This window comes from Tenrec ecaudatus, chromosome 4 (genome assembly GCF_050624435.1).
Source record: "Tenrec ecaudatus isolate mTenEca1 chromosome 4, mTenEca1.hap1, whole genome shotgun sequence".
NCBI classification, from domain to species: domain Eukaryota; kingdom Metazoa; phylum Chordata; class Mammalia; order Afrosoricida; family Tenrecidae; genus Tenrec; species Tenrec ecaudatus.
Window position 1 is genome coordinate 27,263,440 of NC_134533.1, and position 16,698 is coordinate 27,280,137.

At 44.9% G+C, this 16,698-nt stretch overlaps 1 protein-coding gene across 2 annotated transcripts in view; it reads right to left on the minus strand.

Annotated features, from left to right (window-relative positions):
* The window catches only part of TTC17 (tetratricopeptide repeat domain 17), a 115,257-nt gene that overhangs the window by 56,468 nt on the left and 42,091 nt on the right, over nucleotides 1–16,698 (minus strand). For both annotated transcript variants that reach the window (XM_075545857.1, XM_075545858.1), the window contains exons 6-15: nucleotides 16,082–16,191; nucleotides 15,439–15,583; nucleotides 14,902–15,041; nucleotides 13,083–13,243; nucleotides 11,970–12,082; nucleotides 7,922–8,065; nucleotides 5,445–5,560; nucleotides 5,119–5,284; nucleotides 3,780–3,857; nucleotides 3,198–3,422 (exon numbers count right to left, since the gene is read on the minus strand). In XM_075545857.1, coding sequence (XP_075401972.1) covers nucleotides 3,198–3,422; nucleotides 3,780–3,857; nucleotides 5,119–5,284; nucleotides 5,445–5,560; nucleotides 7,922–8,065; nucleotides 11,970–12,082; nucleotides 13,083–13,243; nucleotides 14,902–15,041; nucleotides 15,439–15,583; nucleotides 16,082–16,191 — 1,398 coding nt within the window. The remainder of the gene's footprint in view (nucleotides 1–3,197; nucleotides 3,423–3,779; nucleotides 3,858–5,118; nucleotides 5,285–5,444; nucleotides 5,561–7,921; nucleotides 8,066–11,969; nucleotides 12,083–13,082; nucleotides 13,244–14,901; nucleotides 15,042–15,438; nucleotides 15,584–16,081; nucleotides 16,192–16,698) is intronic.

The following is a 16,698-nucleotide window of genomic DNA, read 5'->3' on the forward strand; positions in this document are numbered from 1 at the left end:
TAGACCTGAGAAAACAAAGCAGCTCTGCAGAGTTCCGCCTCTCACAGGTTTCACTGTATTTTGTTTAGGTAGCTACAAAGAAGGATGCATAGATTTGCACTCCACCATCACGGATAAGAACACACTGACTTGATTGCTCTGAAGAGTGGGTATCTCCCTGGGGTTATTATTCACTCTGTAAGTCTTTCTGTCATTTGGCTGAAAGCTGAGCCACGAAGGTGAGTTGAGTTCCCAGTGTGATGGGTGTCTAGGGGTTATAGTCTTGGGGTTCCACCAGTCTCTGATAGACTAGTAAGCCTGATCTTTCTTTACGATTTTGAGTTTTGATCTACATTCTTCTCCCACTCTGTCCAGACCCTCCTGTTGTAATCTTTCAGAGCAATGGGCCTTAGTTTGATTTATTTTTTAAAAGTCATTAGTTGGGTTAATACACACATATGTCACATCACTCAATCATGTCCAGCAGAATTGTACAATTGCTACCACAATCAGTTTCCAAACATCCTCTTTCTTCCCCAGACTCCTTGACAGCCACACAGCCGTCTCAAGCAAGCAGCTGGACGAAGGGGCCTGGAGCTTAGTGCCAAGGTTCCCGCGGCTCAACAGTGAAAGGACAGTCTTCTCAAATGGGTGCTGGCACAGTTAGGTATTCACGTGGAGAAGAACACCCTCTGAGCTTTACTTTGCCCTCGAGACCATTTACCTTGAAATGGGTCACAGACCTTCACGTACAACCCGAAACTATAAAACAGCTAAGAGACTATACAAAACAACACAGAACTAATTTTTTCAAGTTCCTGGTGCTTAAGAGTTGCAATGGAAATGACTGACAAATTCAAGGGTTTTTAAACAACTGGACTGAAAAGGCAATGCACGGGAAAAGATGTTGAACATAGGGCACTTAGTTAAAGGTTTTGATATACCTAGAGTGCATAAACATACATATGAAACAGAAAACAAAACACCGAGCTGCTAGCCAAATCTATAAAATGCACACACAAAGGTTTACTTAAAAGATCTAATGGATGATGATGGCACCATACGTACAAATGTGCCTGACACAATGCATGGATGTATGGATTGTGCTAGGAGCTATACGATCCCCCAATACATAAGATACAACGGAAAGACAAACTGATGCTGCAACAGAGACGTGAATGCTAATAAAGTGTTTGTTTGGAAGCAGTGTGAGGCTGATGAGGAGCATGGGCTATTGGCCAACGTCCCCGAGTTCTTATCTATGCCCCAGGATGCTGGGCAAATCCCTTTCCTCCTCAGTCAAGTGGATAAATTCTACCTTGTAGGGGCTTTGAGACAATTAAGTGAGTGACTACATGTACATCTGCTTACTCTGAAGCCATGAACAAACATCAGTAGTCATTTCAGCCCAATGCTGGTGAACTTAAGAGGAATGGATAGTCTCAGACCTACATGGTGGCAATGTATACTGGCCTAAATCTTTTGGTGGACTCTTGGCATTTTGTTTCCATAGCCATCAAAATACTCATTCTCTTCCTGATCTAGAAATTTTCCCTACAAAATCATCTGGAACACAAAGCTGGCTTCCTGTTCTCAGAAAGACAGTGAGCAAATCATTTCTGCGATTAGATAAGCACTGTCAGCAACAGAGGCAGACCTGTGCATTAACCATACATAACACACACACACAATTGTACATGTGAATGGTACAGCAACTATGAAGTAGTACATTTTTTAATATAATGAAGTTTTAAAATCACATGCACAGTAGATGCAAGACTATGGTACATTTACACTAAAGAAAAGCTTACGTGGAACTATTTCCAAACACTGACAGTTTGATGGAGGGGGGCTCTTGCTAAGGTCTGTTTCTGTGGCCTCTACTATGGTCCATGAGAGAAAAACGGGGCTTTCTGCTTCCTTTAAGAGGGATGGTCTCAGAAACTCACAGGGGCAGTTCTACTCTCATTTCATAAGGCTGAAATGAGTCAGAACTGACTTGGTGGTAGGGAGCTTGTTTTTTTCTCCCCAAGAGTCAATCCATGAATTTATCTTTCTATTTCTGTTGCAGCAGTTTTAAAGCAGAGAGGGAGTTTTCTTTCTTTGGAAGAAAATGGCCTAATTGCCTGGGCTGCTGGCAGCAGAAAGTGAAGCACTGAGGAGAATACAGCTGTGTTGAGCCTTCCATTTGGGTCCCCATTTCAACACATCCATACACAGCATCTGTCTCCAGTGTCCCAGCACCTGGCACACAGGACGCACTTCATCAATACCTGATGTACTTCTTTATAGCAGAGAGATTGCAGACTGTGCCTTAAAATTCAGTTGAGAACCTGAGCATGTCACAGGAAACTCTGGTAGGTGATGCTGCCTTCTCATGGTGGAAAACCTCACTTTCTGGTGCCTTAAACAAATCCCAATGGAGCCTTGGTGATATGCTGGTTACATATTGGGCTGCTGACTGCAAGGTTAGCAGTTCAAAACCACCAGTCACTCCTTGGGCGAATGACGGTGGTGGTGGTGGGAGGGTTCTACTCCTGTGAAGAGTTACAGTCTTAAAAACCCACAGGGGCAGTTCTACCCTGTCCTGCGGGGTTGCTATGACTCAGTTTGACTTGATGGCAGTGATTGAGACATTAGTTATCAAATCACTTTAATTGCATGTTCATTAAAACCTGTATTCCACCAAACCCAAGAGGCCATTGATTTCAACATGCATCCTGATTTTAACATAAAAAAGCAGTGGCCTTTCAGAAACTATGCAACACAGTAACTAACTAGAAAGCAGTGACATAACTGCGGACGGCAGGTGGGAGGGTCTCTGGTTTGGTTGATATAAAGCCAATGGTGCAGTGGAAGCTGTGAAACCGACGATGGTAAGCAGTGCGTGTGACAGCGAGCTAAGCTGGGAACCAGAGGCTGCAGGCGGAGGCAGTGGATTTTTAGAAGGCGCTGCCACCCTTATTTCAGTGTAAATTCCTAAAATACTAACCATACATTTATAAATTTCATTCATTTTAAAATAAAAAGAGGAACAGAGCCAAAAGAAAAACAAAACAGAAGCTTTTTTAAGGCTCTCTCTAGAAATTTAGAAATGTATAAGCTCAGAAAAACACAACACGACATTTCTAGGCTCCCTGAGAACACAGATGATGTCTGGAGCGTGACTGCCCCAGACCGGGCGTACACATGGAGCTGCCGGGAAAGAGGAGGCTCACCTCGGAGCTGTTGATGGCCAAGGCCTGCAGGAGCAGCTTCGTGGCGTCAAGGTGCAGGCCGTAGTGGATCAAGAGGTTGGCCAAGTTGACAAGAGGAATGTCTTGGTATTGAAGCGGGGCTAAGTTCAGAGCCCTCTGAAGACAGGCGATGGCAAAGGTGCTGTTTCCCACGGCTCTCCAGTACAGCCCCGCCTCGTTGAGGATGAGCCAGATGGGAGCATTTGGCTGAAAACCCCCACACAGTTTGGTTAACACAGGACTGCAGGACTTACTCTATACACCACGGCATATTTGCTCTAACCCGGATTTCAATAAGTACATTTTGATACACGGTACCAGGTGTTGGGGTTTAAGGAGCCTGGGGCACAACAGTTAAGTAGCTAGCTGCTAACCTAAAGGGCATCTGACTCTACCAGCCAGCTCTGTGGGAGACAAGGTCTGGCGACCTGCTTCATAAGGGTGACAGCCTAGGACCTGCTCTGGGGGAGTCCCCCGCTGGCAAGTGGGGTTGCTTGGAGCTACAATGGATGGAACAGCGACCAGGGGAACACTAAGCTGTCAAGGTTAAGAAGTGAAACTCACCTTGTTAATAGCGTGAAATAAGAAAGACCCAATTTCTTCTTCCGGGATAGTATAGTTATTAATACGGGAAAGCAAAACCTGAAAACAGCAAAAGGAAGCCTGACTCAATTTAAAATAACCAGAAAGACATTTGAAAATCAATTTCACAGATGGCCACGATTTTACTTGAGTTCCTCTGGAACAGCTAATTTGAATAGATATTTTAATCACATATATGTGGGCATTAACACGCCAATAGGTGTTGGTTGACCTACTGGCACTCACTGCTTTTAAGGATAATATAGGTAACAATACATTTTTATATCTGATTTTGTTAAATACTCATTGAAAAGTAACAAGGTTGGCTGCGAGGCGGTTATGGCTTAATTTGGTACATGGACCTCATCATACTATTCTCTTAAATTTTTCTGTATTTTAAATTTTCCAGTTAGATGAAAGCACGTACACATACGCACACACACACACACACACACACGAGATATATATGATGTCCCATTAAGGTCAATTGAAGTGTTCGGAAATGAATAATTATTTAGAAGACGGGAGCATGTGATGAACACGTTAGTTCCCTTAGTTGGAAAACCACTGCATCCCAGTGAAATCTACCCTGTATTCCTTTGCAGGATGTATACACTGTGAGCAACTCTAAGGTAGGGATCATGGCCTTTTTATTCCTAGGACCCAAAAGAGTGTCCAGTACGTGTTTTGTTTTTTGCTTCAGCAAAAATTGTTGAATGTTAAGTCATGAACTGCCGAGGGCTTAGAAATTAAGTTTCAAGTAACAGCAGTTGCGATGGCCTGTGCTCTCACTAAGAGAGTAATTTTTTCATTTCTATGTATAGAATTCTATCCAATATCTAACCTAATCTGCACTTGGAAATAAACCAGCAAGAATAAAGGAAAACGGCACCACCGACCTATGTTTACAGGGACATCAGAGAAGGCTAAAGCTGGGTTGACTGACGGCCATGGAAAGGGAACATTCAAGCTGACAGTTTAGACAAACTTCTGGAAGATCGGAGGAATCACAGCTAAATCAAGTGGTCAAAATGCTTTCTACCAGGTAAACGGAGAGCCCCTTGTGAGGCATCGTCATGACACGGTGGGTCAAGGAAACAAAGACGAGGCCTACTGAGGCAGCTCCCCTGAACACACTTGCCTTCCACTTCTTTAATACCAAGACTGCCTGGCTGACTTCTCAAACATTCCACCCATATTTTCAGTTTAAAAAATTTAAAGTTCGCCAACTGCCTTCTATTGATTTTTTTCGCTCCATCTAAGAGGCTTCTGAGATCACCCAGAATGGACGGCAATAAACACCAGCCTAAGTGAGCCTTACTTTTCGTGCATGGTCATCTGGCATTTTGACTTTCAGATCCATGCGGACCTCTAATTCTTTGACTAAGTAGGACAGAGTCTGGCTTTCTCTGAAGTCAGTTATGGAACAGTCTGGGGTTTGGGCCTCTTCTTCTGAAGAATAATCATCACTGTTGAGTTCGTGGATCCTGGCACAAGAAAAAGGAACAAGATTCATATTTTCCAACTTTTGGTGATGTCAAGATAAAGACTTAATTAACCTTTCAAGTCCAAGGCTGGTGCTCTCAAAGAACCGCCAGGCGCCAGTCATGCAGAATCAGGTGCTCTGCCAAATCCATCAGCACTTGCCTGAGTCCTTTGTTTTCCGGAGGCAGAAAATATGTCGGCAATTCCCCACCACCTGGGACTCTCGGGTAGCTCTCGGCACAGTCGGCTCTTTGAGGCCACAGAACATGCTGCTTGTCCTAATACAAGGAAGAAAGTTTCTTATAAATCTCTTTGGAGTCAATTCTCCAGTAGTCAAACGAACTGTTAAAACAATCTAAATATACTGATTACTAAATAGACATGTTAATATTTTACAACATGTGGTAGACATGGTGGTTGATAATGCAGTATTCTAAGAATACTTTGCAAGATTATTAGTCAGTCAATGGCAAGTCCACCTACTTTCCTATAAATGGATTCAGGACTGGCTATGCTTAAATTTGCAGAGCCAGTAAGCCACAAAACGTGCTTGGGTCTCTGGGAAAGGAAAACAAACCTTAACCTTTTATGACCAACTGCCCCCACCCACCCCCTTTTGTGGACCAGGAATGAGAATGCCTGGGTAGTGGACTGTGGCAGATGCAGTGAGGTTCAAATATAGCGCCTTATCATCTGATCTCCCCTATGACCCATTTAAATTTGTTCTAGTGGTTAATACTTTTCGACTGAGGTTTTCATGTTTTACTTAACTTTCATATACTTCTGCATATGAAATCTAGAATAGGTAAAGCTATAGAAACAGTAACTGGATTAATGATTCCTTGGGAAGATGGCACGGTAGGTTGGGGGGAAATGGGGAGTTAATAACGATGAGTACAAGAATGAAGAAAATGGCCTAAAGTTGATTGTGGTGAAGATTTTACAACTCTTCTTCATGTGATAGAACCACTGAATTGTATGGTAATGAATTATATGCCAATAAAATTGTTGGAGGGGAAAAAAGCAAAACCAAGCCTCTGTGCGCTGAAGTAGCTGCTCTCGTGGGCTGCGGCCGGCAGCACCGACCAGCAACAGCCAGAAGCAGAATGTGACATTTGACGTGCCCAGCCTTGGTAAGCTCACTGGTTCAAGAAGACTAAAGTGGGCTTCAGGATGGCAGCAGAGGGGCCCCCGAGTAACTCAAAGCTTGCGGAAGAAGTTCCATTTGCTGACAGAGTCCATCCAGAAGAACTCAAAGGTGGTTGCCTTGATGAAGTCTCCTTGGGGCAGTACTTTGCCAGGTATCCGATTCTCACCCTCACCTGGAGGGTGTGCACTGCCATGCTGAGCACGCCATTTAGCGTCTACCTACTCCTCGTGGTGCTTCCATTCCTGGCTGCTTTTGTGGGCGGCCTACGCCCGCACGGATCGGTCATTCCTGGGGGTGGCTTTGCGCTGCTGTGTGCCCTCTGTGTTTGGCTTCCCATCACATGTCACCACAGGGACACTCACCAGGTCCTGTGTGGTGTGCTCTGGCCCCGTCAGCTACTACTTTTCTCCCAGACCTTGGGCACAACCAAACCCTGGTGGCGGCTGCTGGCTGAATGTGAAGACTATCCAGGCTTAGAGCAGCTCTACCAGGAGGGACCAGATGAACAGAAACAGTTTTCTTACAAGGATCCTGGAATTATGCTCAGGCCTTAGGATTAGGGCTGCAGAGGAGAATAAAGTGCCCTCTACATGTCTGGGTGTTCGATGACACCGCTGGGCCCCTAAATCAGTCACACTCAAAGTGTGCCCTATCTGAACTTCTTGCTAGGTGAAGAGTATTTCCTTTCTGTTTAAGTCACTGTGTGGTGGAGGTGAATACCTGTACCCAAAAGCATACTTACATTGAGAGAAGCAGCCCAGAAAATGTTTCTTCCTGGATGCTTACCTTAAGATTTCTTCCTAAGATCCCCACCACCCCAATGCTGAGGTTTAATTTTCTGCTGTTTGTGAGATGTTTACTTATCTAAATCATACTAGAGGCTTATTCCAACTTACGCTGAAATGTGTGGTCCATACTTCTGAGTGGTTGCATGAGTTGTTACAAGAGAAGCTCGATGACGTTCTCAAAGCGTGATGGCAAACAAAACACACATGGTCTCGGCCTTCACACCTTGGGATCCCATCCCCCATCCCACCTCCACCGACTAGCATATACGTACATGGCGTAGAAATAGATTTATTTATTAAGTTGCTTATTGTCTGTATCTTTCACGAGAAATGTGAAGTCCAATAGAACGAGGTGTTTGTCCACTATATCCCCAACCCCACACACAGCAAGAGAAAGCTGCTTAAACAAGTCAATTGTATACAAGTATTTACTATGTCAAGTTTAAACACTTGTTAAGGGTGGTGGTAATCACAAACAGAGCTCAAAGGTTTGGGAAGTCAGAGTGTCTGCTTTCCTACTTGATTGGGAAGGGCTGGCTAAGACAGGAGCTGTGTCTTCCTTCTCTATTATCGAGCACAATGCTTCCTTTTTGATGTTAGGGAAAGGTTTGCTGACCTGAACAGACCAGTGATCGGGTCACTTACTACCTAGCAGTGAGGTCTACTCCCTGACGAGCTTTTGGCACAGCCTACTGACTTACCCGGTACGCGTCAGAGTCTCTGCCCCACACCCAGAGAATAGAGTGGGCCACAGGAGACCTGAAGGAGTTGCTGACATCACTCTGGTTTGTCTGAACATCGAAGTTCACAGACATCATATCAGAGGTGGACGAATCCTCACCAAACTAGAAAATGAAAAGTTAAAATCAATTTAGAGGTGGGACGGGAGTTATGACAAAGATTTAATTTGAACCCCCAAAATTAGTATTCAGATTGAGGAGGAAATCAAAGTGTTTCAGTAATAAAACAATCAGAACTTTAAAGAACCACGCCTCATTCAGACTGTTAGGTTTGCTGATCAACTAGCCGAAGTCTAGATTTGGTTCATTATTCCCCCGAGTTGTTTGACTTTGCCCAAAGAACTTTGTCTTTGTTCACTGTTCCTGTGAAATCCTCCCAAACCCCGCCATTCTCCTAGTCACCACCGACACAGCGGGTGAGGGCTCCAGAGCGCTACCACACAGGTGATGCCAATGAGTGACCTTCTGGGTGGGGGGGCAAGGCCATAAAGGCCCACTCTGGGCTGAATAACTGGGTGATTGCCTCAGGGGGAGGGGCAGGAGTTTCAATGATAGAATGAGACCGTCAATAAAGGTCTGGACTTGGAAGCTGCATGGGCTTCCTGGTTGGTGACAGACAGGGGTGCTTGTGAAGGGCAGGGCACCCCTCTTTGGGGCACGGGAACTCTGCACTGGCAATCTCCCCAGACCTTGCTCAATGTGTCTCTTCATTTGGTTGCTTTTTGCTTTAATGGAATCATAATTTTAACTGTTGAGACTTTGAGTTCTGTGAGGCGTTCTAGTGAGGCCGAGGGAGTGTGGGGACGAGCAGTTTAGACAGAAGTGGGCTGAGAACTCCTGAGCTAAAAGGCTGAGATCCTGTAGAGGCAGTGAGAAAATCCTGAACTTGGAGCTGGCAGGTCAGAAGTGAGGGTGGTGTGGGTACTTCTAGGTTTGCTGCTGGCGCCTCAGAAGGTCCTGAGGACTGCATCTCTTAACTTTGCGATGTGACGCCGCTTGGCGTGCTTAGGGTCAGAGACAGAAGTGTCGCCTGTACAGCTGATTGAGCCCTACGGTTTGGTGTGAGGAGTGAGACTGAGTTTTTCCAGGTCCTCTCCCCGTGTCAGATTAAATGATCACAGTTGTGTAAGAGCATGGTGTTATGAGAAGAAAATGTTTAGACAAGGCTCTTTTAGGGTCTACAAACAATCAAGCGCTAATAAAAGACTTAGAGGAGTGGTTCTCAATCTGAGTCGCGACCCTTTGGGGTGGGGTGGGGCGTGTTGAACGACCCTTTCCCAGGGGTTGCCTGATTCATCACAGTAGCAAAATGACAGTGATAAAGTACACAAAAATAATTATATGGCTGGGGGGAGGGTCACCATGAGGAACTGTACTAAAGGGTCACGCATGAGGAAGGTTGAGAACCACTGGTTTACAGGTTGAAAGGGTGGAGACTGAGTAGAACAGCATTTGCCCTTTTTACGAGCTTCTACGGTTACTGTGTATTTCTGGACCCTTACTAAATAAAGAGAATGGAAGCAGGGATGGGGTGGGGTTGAGTGAAGTGTTAAATACGACTTTTTCCTTCCATGGATTGACACTCTCTGATGCACCTGGCTTACGGACAGGATATAGGGCTATGTTTCAGCTGTGAGTACATGTTAACAGGGTTAAATGCCATTGTGAAAACTTGTAACTCGAACGTGGGGACTGGTCAATTCTGCCATCCTACTGTGTATAACATGGACCCACTCAGCGACAGAAGGGAGGAGTCTCACTATCATTGAGCAAGAAGAGTCAGGCGTGGAGTGGAGTGCATCCTTTGAACCCCAAGATCCCTACACGGACCCTCCCAGATCCAGGAGACAAAAGGCGAGGCAGCAGAGGGGCAGGAGAGGCAGCAGCGGAGCTACAGCCCAGGCCGGGCGGGCGCTTCTGGGCCGGAGGGACTACAGTGGAGCGCGCCTGGGCAGGAGGCTCACTTTAGGAGTGGGTGTCTTACCGGCATCACCAGGACAGCTGGCTTTGCTGCAGCCCAGAGCTGGAGGCAAGTGCCTCTGCGCTCAGGCTTAGTGGAGTAGTGTCTTCTGGGCATTTGTCAGCAATGCTACAGGAGCTTTGTGACACTGTCCTAATAGGCAGAGGGGCCAAGGGGCACAGAGGTCTGCCTGTGGGCCTGACAAAGGGGCTGTCCTGGCCAAAGAACAGTGGCCTTAACATTTCTGATCCTGAATTATAACCTGCTAATTTCCCCCATCAACTCCTTAATTGTGAGCATAATCTGTGAGCTCTGTGTGGCCAGTGCACTGGATTATCATGGGAGGGGCAGCTGGGGTCAAAACTGGTAGGGACGGTTAGAGGGCGGAGGCATATCTGAGGTCGACCTCACAGGAATTAGCCTTGGGCTGATGAGTTTGATTCTCCTTTCATCCCTGACGTCAAAGGAGTGTGAGGGAACTGAGGAACAGAATGAGTATATGCAACAAATTCTTTATTCTCATATTTACGAAGCCTGGGAGGCCAGTGTTTTGGGTGGAGGGAGGCCGCCTTCACACCTGCGACTTAAAGATGAGTCTCCAATCACATTCTCCTAATTAAGATTAATCCCCATAATATTCTCCCCTAAGGGTGCTACCTTAAAGTTACCTCTTCGAAGCACATGGCTGATTGTGATCTGGCTGACAGCTTCATCTATAGGCGCAGACAGGTTGCAATTGCTCTCCCTGCTCAGGGGACAGTCACTCCCACTTACCTGCCCCCAGCACTGGTGTTAGGTTACCAGTGAAACCACACACCCCTCCCCAAATGAACTCAGGGGACCTCTAGGGTTAGGGTACCGCCTATTTTGTTACGTATGTATGTGGTTAACTGTAATTGTATGCCCAAGACTATATAAGTTGATGTAAGACAACATTTTCTCTCTCTCCTGCTCGGACCTGTTCCTGATGCCCTGGCAGAGGTGAGCGCCCCAATACTTTTGTTTGTCTCTTAATCTCTTCCCTTCAATTACACACCTGTCCCGTAGGACCCATCTGGATGTGGGGCTGGATCCCACAGAGGAGGCACCTCTTCCCCCAAGCCCTTTTTTCACAGGGAAACAGGAGAAAAAGGAAAGACTTCATAGCTCTAGGCCTTTATATTTTAAGTATAAATGACTTCACTTTGTAGCAGTATTATAGTTTTAAGGATATATATATATATATATATAATCCAGAAACTATACTGGTCCAAATGGCCTGTTGTGACCTAAAAATTACACTGGGTTACAATGTACTCCACTTTGAACACACCTGTTACCCTGGAGGAGATTCGGATGTCAGACAGGGAGGGACAATCGCAAGGCCTGTGTCAGATGCGGTTTCCCTGACTTCTTTCACGTGGACTGTATAAAACTAGGCGTATCTATCTACGGTTAAAGACGTGATGGGGTTTCCAGGAAAATGGGGTGCATGTCCTTTTACTCCCCATGTCCTTTAAGAGGCGTCTCAGTTGTGCTTACTGTCTGTACCACTCACCTGGCACTATTTACAAGCTAACTATCATCAGGAAAGAGAGAGAGAGAGAGAGAGAGAGAGAGAGAGAGAGAGAGAGTGTGTGTGTGTGTGTGTGTGAGCATGCACACTGAGAGAGCGCGTGGCTCACAACAGGGCTTCATCAGTGTTTTCTGTTGATATTTTTCATTTTGTTAGCAGCTTGGCAGAGACAACATTATTGGTAGATGACTTCACTGAAGACAGCGTGACGTTTCCCCAGATTTTAAATTATAAGTCTTAGTCTAGATGAAGAGGGGAAGGTAGAAGCTTAGAATTAAATAATAACAACAGACCAATCTGATCAAATACACTGTATAGGTACACACACAATATTCTCGGATCAGAAAATCTGACTTTCGATTTCTAAGGTTTTGAATACTATTTGAATAAATGACAGTCACAAATTTTAGGAGATCGACATAAAAGGAATGAAGGATAAAGAAATGCCTAGATAGCAAAAGTTTATAAACACTAGAAAGGACCAAGAAAAAGACCTGAACGTAGTCCACATTTTCAAAAATATCTCCCCGATGGTAGCGCACGGGCTGGTCCCACTGGCAATGCAGACTATGCTGCCGGTTGACCAGACGGCATATCTGATGGTTTCCTGGAATGGAAATGACACATGGTGAGAAGGGCTGGTAGCACACACATGGTTTTCAGAGCTGGAGTCATTTAATTTCAATCCTGCGTTCCTCAGAGGACCATTGCAGGTTGTCAGGTACAAAGAACACCTGAATTGGGACCTTAAGCATATGTAACAAGTTAAAGGCGCTAAAAAAAAAAAAAGTTCCTTAGGAGTTAGCAATGTTAGTTTTGACCTGTGGCTCTGCCATCAGCAAGAGTCCTATGTCTATTTTAATATGGTGCGTTCTCACTAATAAAAACGTTACAGTCTGAAGTGTTGGAAACCCTACAGGGCAGTTTTACTGTCACATTGGGTCTCTCTATGAGTGGGAATGGATGAAAAGGCACCCAGCACCCACAATCAGCTCAGTGGCTCCAACGCGGCTGATAGGAACACCCCAGTTTGGGAGACATTTCCCCACCTAATCTCATGGCTCCAATTCCTGTCTGGGAATTGGAGCCATGAGATTAGATCAAAGCACTCTCTCTCTCTAAGGAAGAGGTAGTCAATGTTGCTCGCTCATCAGAACAACTGTTGAGCAGGGGGTAGAACGCCGTGCTCATTAAACGGCACAGCGGCCTTCCTGGGAGAGGCTTCAAAGCATTGCAAGTGTGAGAGCCCAAAGAGGAACTGATAGAGTGGAGTCAATGATCCTCAAAACCACCACCTGAAAGTCTTTCTCTTGAAATAGAATCTGCATTTTCAAGAGATCGCCAGGAGATCCGTGTTACAGTTGGAGAAGCACTTGCACAGGGCAGAGAGCGCAAACAACTGGTCAGCTGCAGGATCTACAAGTCTTCCTTTTCTTCATTTTGTGGATTCTCAGAGCAAGCACGGGGACCCACGCCTCTCCCAGTCAACTCGCTGACCCAGGCCTGGATTTAACAGCGGCTACCTGCTCGAGAGCTACAGGGAAGCTGGGAGCACGCTAGAAGGGAGTTTCCTCGCTCGTCCTCGGTCACCGGGAAGGAACACTTACCTAACTGTGCCTCTTTTGCCATCTGAGTCTCATGGATGATGTTTCTTAAGATTTGCTCCTCCTGAATCAACTTGTGTTTCTCTAGGATCTCCTGCTGTCTCAGGTAGTGGTCATGTTGTTTTTGATACTCTTTCAACTCATTCAGTGTTCGCTGGAGGGATCTTAGCATTTTTGTAATATCAGGAAAAAAGTTACAGAGCTTGAAATTGATTTTTAAAACCCAATTAATGCATAAATATTCTGGCCCCCTAGTGATGACTGCTACGCTCTTTCCTTTTATTTTAGCACGCCACTAGTGAACCACCGTTCCAGAAAGAGAGAAATTAATGCTATCTCTTAGGAGTAAAAAGATGGATGTGAAATTCTTCCCTTGAAATATAACTATCTCAATAAAAAAAGAAATAAAACTATCTCATCACTATTGTGCTGTTGGGCTTTTCCGGTACCACAAAGATATATAACTATATATGTATATATACATTTTCACGTATTTAACAATTCTATTCCCTCAGCTCAATTTATGTTAGTTACATTCACATCCAAAGTCCTTCTGGAACCCTTGCCTGCTTTTAACCTTTTCCTTTGACCACAACGAGTTAACAATTGAGCTGTTAATTTCAAGGTCAGCAGTTCAAACCCACCAGAGGTTTCATGGGAGAAAGAGGCTGGGTACTGCAAACATTTAAAGTCCAGAAACTCAAAAGGACAGTTCTACTCTGTCCTACAGGGCCACTGACATTGGGCATGGAGTTGATGGCAGTGAGAAAGCTAAAGGTAAAGAGGGTCACAGGACCTTGGTCTTACACTCTAGCTCCTAAGAGAACAGATTTTAGGAGAGAATAACAGAAAACTCAGCTTATCCCAAAATATTCTCAACCATGCCCTTTCAAGAAATCAGCTGCTTGATTACATTTAGTCACACAAAACTCTTTTTACTTGTTATAACATAGAGACTTAAGACTGTACAGACTGGGCAAGAGAACTAGTCCCATCTTTAGGGCAAACTGCGGGAAGCACAGTTTTCTGAATGAGGCCAAAGCCAGGAGAAGTCTGGATCAGATGCTGGCAGCAGTCAGTGAAGCAAATGAACGGTCACTGCTTCCTTTGCACTCTGTTTTGCTGCAAATGGTTAAAAATAAACAGACTCAACAGTCCATTTAAATCTCCATTTAACTCTCTATTAACCACAGGAGACAAAATTTAGGATAGTTCTGTATGAGAGGGAAAATTCACTTCTGAAGTTTCTTAATTGCTTCTATTATTGGAGGACTCAAAATATATTTTCTAGTGAAGTGTACAAAGACTGGAGAACAGAACCCCGTGACTGAACAGTGCAGCACGTACATTCTCTTCATCTGCAGGCCAGAGAATGCCTCTCCGTTCTGTGCAACCGACCTAACAAAGCACAACCTGGGAGTTAAGGAGGAACAAGACCAATTACAGCAATGTGCAAGTGATTTTCCTATTCAACTATTTGTAGAATTTTTAAGGCATTAATTTTTATGGTAGCACAGTGCCTCATCTTTCTCCTGCAGAGCGGCTGGTCAACTTGAACTTCTGACTGTGTCAACCTTACACACAAAATTCTTTTTACTTGTTATAACACACACACAGTATTGACAGCTGAGCATTTCACTGCTGTGCCACCAGGGCTCCCTGATTTGGGGTAATTTACCTGGACTTGCACCAAAGGGACAGGACTATCTGTAGAAAAGAGGCTTTTCTTTTCATTCTAAGGAGCAAATGCACAGGGCTAGCACCACACACAGGTCTAACCTCAGGTGTTAAGGCTTTAGCACCATTCTTTCTTCCAGTTTACCTATGTTGAGCCTCCAATTTTTGCTCAAGTTTTTGTTGACACAGGACAGCGTGCTTCCTCTTTATAGCTTGCTCAAACCCAGGTTTGGCCTGCAAAGCATGGTCGTAACAGAGCACTGAGTGGTTGTATTCACCAAGCATCTGAAGAGAAAAAACAAACACACAGGAGGGTTGAAAAACTAGCCAAGGCCCGGCTGCATTCCCCCCGACCACCCCCCACATCATGTATGAATTCACAGGTAGATCTCATTCTGTGGCGAGCGTCATTGGTCACACCATGAAGGTATGTTATTGGATGGCTTAGCTGGAAGGTATCGCTGTTGTAAAATACTAAGTCTACTCTGTAGAAATTTAATATTTTAACCACTGATTTTTCTGTCTAAACTATGATTCACGAATGTGTTGAAGTCCCCCCACCCCACTCCCAATTTCAATCTGAGGCCTCTCCCTTGTTCAGATACAAAATTAGAAGGCAAATAAAAAAGACAAAAAACCAAAACCGACTCATTTGGCTTATGAAACAGAAAGTTGTACTTACTGCATAGATGTTTCCCAATGTGTAATAGCTGGTGAAGAAGTCGCTGTCATCCAGGGCTGCATGGACCACGACCGCGGCATCGGCAGAGAAGTGTGCTCTGTGCAGCACGTTTGCTAGGTTGACCAGGGCGATGTCTTTATTGGGTCTAAAAGGCAAGGTGAGATGCAGTTAGCTCTTAGGAAAGAAGATCCCCACGCGTTCCACAAGTACCTGAACCTAACTACCTGCCAAGGGCAAAGGGCATTCTAAGTTACTGTGCACAGGAACATCACGTTGAGCATACTTAGAGCTAAAGACGGTAACTTAAGATAATCACAACACCTCTTTTCGATGGTTAATGGTGTTTACTGAATCTGAGAGCTACACCTTTAGCTACAAAAACAAGGCCTGCCAGACATTTCATGACTTTAACATGTACTCAGCTCTCTTCTGCACTAAGGAAAGTTTTCTTTGGGATAAACATGCTCTCCTTTGCACTTTGTGAAAGTCGGCAGTGTTTTTTGAAATTAGGTTGAACACTCGGCCATCAGTGACGGCACTAACGTCTTTGGGGCGGTCCAGAAGGGAAGCACAGCGCAATGCTGTGTGCTCGGGCTTTCCTGTGTCTGCTTGCTGGTCTGACAGACAGACAGGAGGCCTCTACCTGGAAGAGAAGTGAAGGGCTCGCATGGCACATTCCACCACCTGGTAGGGCTCATTCTTTATTCTCCAGTAAAAGGACGCCATGTTATACAGTACCCACGAGGAAGAGTTCTAGGGAAAGCAAATAACATGGCATTCAAACACAGTGCAAGACAAGCTGTTTAATACAATAGGAAAAATGAGTGTCTTCAATTCTCTGGCTCTTCTCAAACTCTAGATGAAGAGCAAGACTAATTCTAATAGTGATAAGCCAGAGCACCAATACTACATCTATCAGAAGAGTGGCCTCCACCCCCAATCAGTTCAATAAGCATGGTAAGGTGGGATTTTCATCTTGGGAATGTCCGACTCAAGGCGATCATTAAAAGGGGAAGCGAAGACAAAAATAAGCCACACGACGATCACTGGTCCAGTTCTATTTCAAGACACTTCAAGTTCAGACCTAACCTGCCTCAAAATGCTAGTTGTTCTAACATGATATTCCTGAACTACAAAATGACCACAGTATAAACGGTCCTAAGACCTATTTAATACCTGAGCCAAGGCACAAATCCTGCCAAATGAGAGGCTTATGCTTTTGTGAAAGATACATTTTTATTGTACGGTTTTTCATGTATG